Source organism: Mizuhopecten yessoensis, unplaced genomic scaffold (assembly GCF_002113885.1).
Source record: "Mizuhopecten yessoensis strain PY_sf001 unplaced genomic scaffold, ASM211388v2 scaffold10059, whole genome shotgun sequence".
Classification (NCBI taxonomy): domain Eukaryota; kingdom Metazoa; phylum Mollusca; class Bivalvia; order Pectinida; family Pectinidae; genus Mizuhopecten; species Mizuhopecten yessoensis.
Genome location: NW_018408358.1, coordinates 23,082 through 28,656, shown reverse-complemented (window position 1 = coordinate 28,656; position 5,575 = coordinate 23,082). Strand labels below are relative to the sequence as shown.

General features: G+C 38.2%; 1 protein-coding gene across 1 annotated transcript; it reads left to right on the top strand.

Moving 5' to 3' along the window:
* The first annotated feature begins 2,218 nt into the window (after nucleotides 1-2,218).
* LOC110459409 (tripartite motif-containing protein 45-like) lies at nucleotides 2,219-3,947 on the top strand. The gene has a single exon (XM_021511642.1). The coding sequence runs from the start codon at nucleotides 2,292-2,294 to the stop codon at nucleotides 3,945-3,947; it is 1,656 nt and encodes a 551-aa protein (XP_021367317.1). The 5' UTR covers nucleotides 2,219-2,291.
* Nucleotides 3,948-5,575: the final 1,628 nt, after the last annotated feature.

The following is a 5,575-nucleotide window of genomic DNA, read 5'->3' as shown; positions in this document are numbered from 1 at the left end:
TAGAGTTAGTTTACTTGTATACGTTTCCTCGAATACCTTTCAGAGGACTTAATCGTTGTTCTTACTGTTCTGTTAATTATTCCAATTATTTGTTAAAATTTTCTAACATGAGATCATCAACTATATTTTAGTGTATAAGGTAGACCTACACTAAAGCATGGTTTAGTCCGAGTGGTCCAGTCTCGTTCAGACCTTTTTGCGTTCTCTATGGCCGAGTCTCTTTGGTCTGGTCTGGGACTATCACCTGTGTGGAACTGTTCGTATGAAAATATTGTTTTATTTTATTTTAAGACAATATCTATGCCTCAAGACTACAAAGTCATACAAACAGGATTAATTGTATAAAATATTTCGACTGTGCTTTTTGTAGAGATTAGTTTAGTGTGTGATGTCATTGTTATCGACTCTAATCAATAGTACCTGATAATCAAGATCAGGACTAATGACAGTTAAATGGAGTCATGACTACCGGTTGTACATCAATTATGCCATTCTGACATTTTTATGAGTGTTTTTTTCCTCTGGTTCGGGTACGATGGTAAGGGTTTCAAAATCAGTCTGCCTTTATTTTATTTTTTTTAAATTACGCACAAATGGTTTTAAGTTTATAATCGTTGATGAACCTTTTTTCGTTTTGCATCCATATATGTGCTTTATCTCTAAATGTACAGCAAAGTGTGGTTTACATGTGTTCCCCTCGCAGAAATATATTAAGTAGACCTTACATATAAAATAACATGCGAGCTTGAGATTTAAACAAAGTTGTTGATAGCTAACTGCATGCGTTATCTTTCGGTTAGATACAATGAGTCAGAGTAATTTAAAGGTAACATTTTTGACAGATTATATGGAATGAAATGATTAATCTATATGAATTTTACTTTGCCAAACAATGTAGTTTAAGTAGTTTTCGATATTTGATGGCGAATTTATATTGGGTAAAAAATCAGCGGGTGTTCCCGCCTCGCTTCATCGGTTTGGCTTGTAAACTATGCCATTACATGTGCTGGGAATTCCTTTTGACGCCATAATTAAAAGGTTATAAGATAATACCTTCACTGATTACCTTTCAATTATACAGACTTAAATATATGACGTTAATCCTACAGGCCGGGCTGCCGCCGCTTTACAGGGAGAATAATGGAGGTAGGGTAGATGTAATACCATAGACATCGTATTGTCGGAGTAAACACGCAACAACAAACATTAGATCAAGTAAGCGGATGTTGGTCAATGTATGTTTTATGACAGGAATAAAAAATCGATCATTCAATCAAAAAGTGAGATTAAAGGTAGATTTAGCCATAAAACCTATAGCAGACAGAACAGTTACGGACATAAAGTGGAGGAGGTATGAAATGTCCGTGCAAGGCGTAACAGACACAATTAAACTAGGTAAGGTCAATTTCTGTTTAGATAACTTTAAAATCAACGATGAACCTTTATCTACGATCAACACCATGCAATCCACTATTATTTCTAAGCATGTGTACAGTAAACTGACAGTACAACCCTATAATTGACTGTTTTATAGTCATTGTAATAACGTGTAACGTACATTGAGGACCTGTAAGAAGTACACAATATACCAATCGGATGTTAAATACATATGTAAGATGTACCTAGTTTCACTTCCCTGTTCTGTATTTTTTTCATTTCGTAAAATGGGTCAACCAATCTTAAAATATCGCACATATACATTGCGCGTTTGTATTGTACACCTGCTGTTAAATCGTTAAATTGTAGACACTATGATATGCACACGGTGCGTTGTCCACACACCTGTCGATGACAAAATTTCGTTCTATCTCGTTAGCAGGTTTTAGTTCACAAAATCATCAGAATAGTTTGTATGGATTATGCTAAAAAGACGCAAATCGTGATCCTATTTGAGGTTTCCCCTACTAGCATATCCAATGTATAATCCTGTACCCGGCGAACTCATTAAAGTTTAGATAATTTATTGTTTATCGACCATTTATTATGTGTGTATAATCTCTGAGATGTCTCTGGTGTATACATCAGCCCGTATAGATACGCGTTCTATATGTGTGTATATACACCGACATGGATAGCGTGTTATCAACTTCACAGTGCAATGCGTTAATGTTATGTACTTTGTTAAGGCCTCGATTATAAACATTGAAAAGGCCTCTGTTAGATAAACCAAACACACGTGATTTAAACAACATAACGATCACTTGAAGAAGGAGTTTAATTCAGAACAAATGCAAATGGCGGCCTGTAAGATATGGCTTGTTTTCTCAGAATTGATATAAACGTCAGTAGCAATGGCAAGTAAGCTATCTATTTACCGCGCCCAGGTGCACGTGCCCAACACGTGTGCATGGTGTGAAAGCATACAGGACGTTAACTGGTCCTGTAATGATTGTCTGGAGGTTCTGTGTGACCGTTGTAAGGAGATCCATAAACGAGCGAAAAGGACAAAAAACGACGATGTCGTACCAATAAAAGAGGCGAACATGCAGGACGAGGCAGTACTCCCAGAGGTTTGTAAGACACATCGAGGTAAGACATGTGACCTGTACTGTAGTGACTGTGACATCGCGATGTATGCGATGTGTTTAACCGAGAAACATAAACAACACACTTTCAAAAATATTGAAGAGGAAATTGTCTCGCAGAAACAGTACATGCACGATCAATTGAAAATATTAAAGTCCAAGTCAGACCATTTTAATGATAATCTATCAAAACGTCATGAAATGAACAAGACAGTCAAAGAGAGCGTCGATGTCATCCGACAAACTGTACAAACCCAGAGACAAAAACTGAAAGCAGAAATTGATTCCATAGCCGACGCCGTCTTGGTCGAGTTATCGGCCTTGGTGGAAGAAGAAGAAAAATCCTATAAACAGGACTGCAAATCTAACGAGCAAACTATCAAAGAGATCAAACAACTGATCAGAGATGTAGAGCAGAACACAGAAAAGATGTCTAGTACATCCTTGTTTGAGCTGACAGGGAGACTGAGAACCACTATACCACTGTATGATGTTACTAAAAAGACAGTGTTACCTCGCCCACCTCACTTCATGCCTGGGAAACTTAACGCAGATCAGATGAAATCAATGATTGGATATATTCATGTCGGCAAATTGAAGACTGAAGACGTTAGGTGTGAGAAGAAAGAAGTTGACAGTAAAAAGGTTCGTCAGATTTCTACATTCCGAGTACCTCAGAAGAGACAAATCCACTCAATATGTCCTATCGACGACACTCACACATGGATGTCAGTACTTGGATCTACAGAATTGGTTGAAGTCAACAAGGAAGGTAAGGTCACAGAGTCTGTCAAGCTTGACTTTTACCCGTGGTGTCTGACAGTGACCAACACAGAAGAACTACTGATCACGCGTTGTGATGTTTCACCACTAATACACAAACTATCCAAGGACAGACAAGTGACCAGATTTACTGACATCAGTCCGTTAGAAGCCTGTGGTCTCAGTGTCAGTGACAGTGACGAGGTGTTCGTTACTACTCACACTACAACAGTACAGGTACTGAACATGTCCGGGGAGAGGATCAGACAAATCGCGTGTGGAGGTGATGGGCGGAGTATCGTATGTATGACAACAGGAGATATAGCTGTCACCACTGGCCATGGTCAAAATAGTTGTAAGAAAATGATTGTCATCAACAAATCTGATCAGGTCATACATAAGTGGAGTGGGGAACTGGACAATGGTCAGAAGTTAAAAAAGACGGGACAATGTGAAATAGCACGTGATAGATATGGCAGAGTGTTTGTACCAGACTGCGACACTAACCAGGTATACGTCTTATCGGGGAATGAGAGAAGAGCAAAGTGTCTCCTGGACAAGAGACATGGAGTAACAGAGCCAATGGCTGTGTGTGTAGACAGGTGTGGACATGTTTGGATCGGATGTAACAATGGTACAGTACATGTGATGGAACTATAAACAAATCAGGGGCTATCAGATTGAGTCGTTATCAAAATGAATGAAACCATAGCATTATATTCTAATGCCGATACAAATGTTTTCCTATGGGCGGCCGTTTTAGGATAAAATACATAACTTAACTTAACTACTTAAGTGCAAAAGATTTACACTTGAGTGAAAAAAACTGGACATAATGGCAAAAAATCACATAATGGCAAAAACCACTTAAGTGCAAATCTTTTGCACTTAGGTACTAAAAGTACTCAACGCAAAAGTACGTCTTTTGTCATTATGTAGTAATCTGTTTACATTATGTACCTTCGCACTTAAGTACAAAAGATTTCCTCTTATCCCTCTTGTCACAATGGATGGTTCCGTTTACCGACGTATTGCGCATGCCCCAGAGGTCAAAATGGCGGCGGAGGTTGAGGTGATTCCGGTAGGCTTGTTAGAATTTATCGCGAATGTTAGTTACTGCGACTATCATTAGAATTGTCATGTAGGAAAATTTGGACAGACGTTAAAAGGCAAACATGTTGCGTGGATTCACAACAGAAATGCAATGGTTGGCAGCTTATTAATTGGCAAACTACACAGACTCGCAACGGCCAGCGTAGCCTGAATCCTGCGTCATACCACGGACTTAGATACGAAGGTAAATGATGTCACTTTAGCGGTGTAACAATATTGGTTACTAAAATCATGACAACTTGTGTCGAAATGATGATAAGACGTAAAATCCATAGGCCTACCACAGCCCTTAAACGATAAATGAATGAGAGGTTAGCCTAATAAATAAAGTTTAGAGTCCTAGAGTAACAATAAAGTAATATCCATCCTAAATAACTAACATTAAACTACTAAGCTTAGTTATTTAATTTCATATATAGAGAGAGGGAGTGATATTAAGTTTCATTTCTATTACAAAATCACCAAATAAAGGTGTTCTTTTTAAAACATTATTTAAAAAAAAAAGTAAAATAATTAAATATGGAGAGCATTAAACATAAGCTGAAAGTTTTATGTGACTGTATTTTTTAAAAATCTAGAAGAGCATTAAAACAAATCGCACATGCACTTCCTTTTTAGCTCACCTGCCTTATGTCATGGTGCAGCATCCGTCGTCCGTCTGTCCGGGGTCAACTTTTTGCTTTAAACAATTTCTTCTCAATAACCAAAAGGCCCAGGGTACTGATATTGGGCCTGTAGCATACTGGGTTGAAGGGGTACCAAGTTTGTTCAAATGAATGACCTTTACCCATATTCAAGGTCACAGGGGTCAAATATGTTAAAATCTTCAAACAACTTCTTCTCAATAACAAAAAGATCCAGGGTACTGATATTGGGCCTGTAGCTTGCTGGGATGAAGGGCTACCAATTCTGTTCAAATGAATGACCTTGACCCACTTGCATGGTCACCGGTGTCAAATATGTTAAAATCTTCAAACAACTTCTTCTCAATAACAAAAAGATCCAGGGTACTGATATTGGGCCTGTAGCATGCTGGGATGAAGGGCTACCAATTCTGTTCAAATGAATGACCTTGACCCACTTTCAAGGTCACTGGTGTCAGATGTCTTTAAAATCTTCAAACAACTTTTCCTCAATAACCAAATGGCCCAGGGTACTGATATTAGGCCTGTAGC

Bases quoted from the DNA above. Each gene is read 5' to 3' on its own strand.
- LOC110459409 (XM_021511642.1), top strand. From the start codon at position 2,292: ATGGCAAGTAAGCTATCTATTTACCGCGCCCAGGTGCACGTGCCCAAC.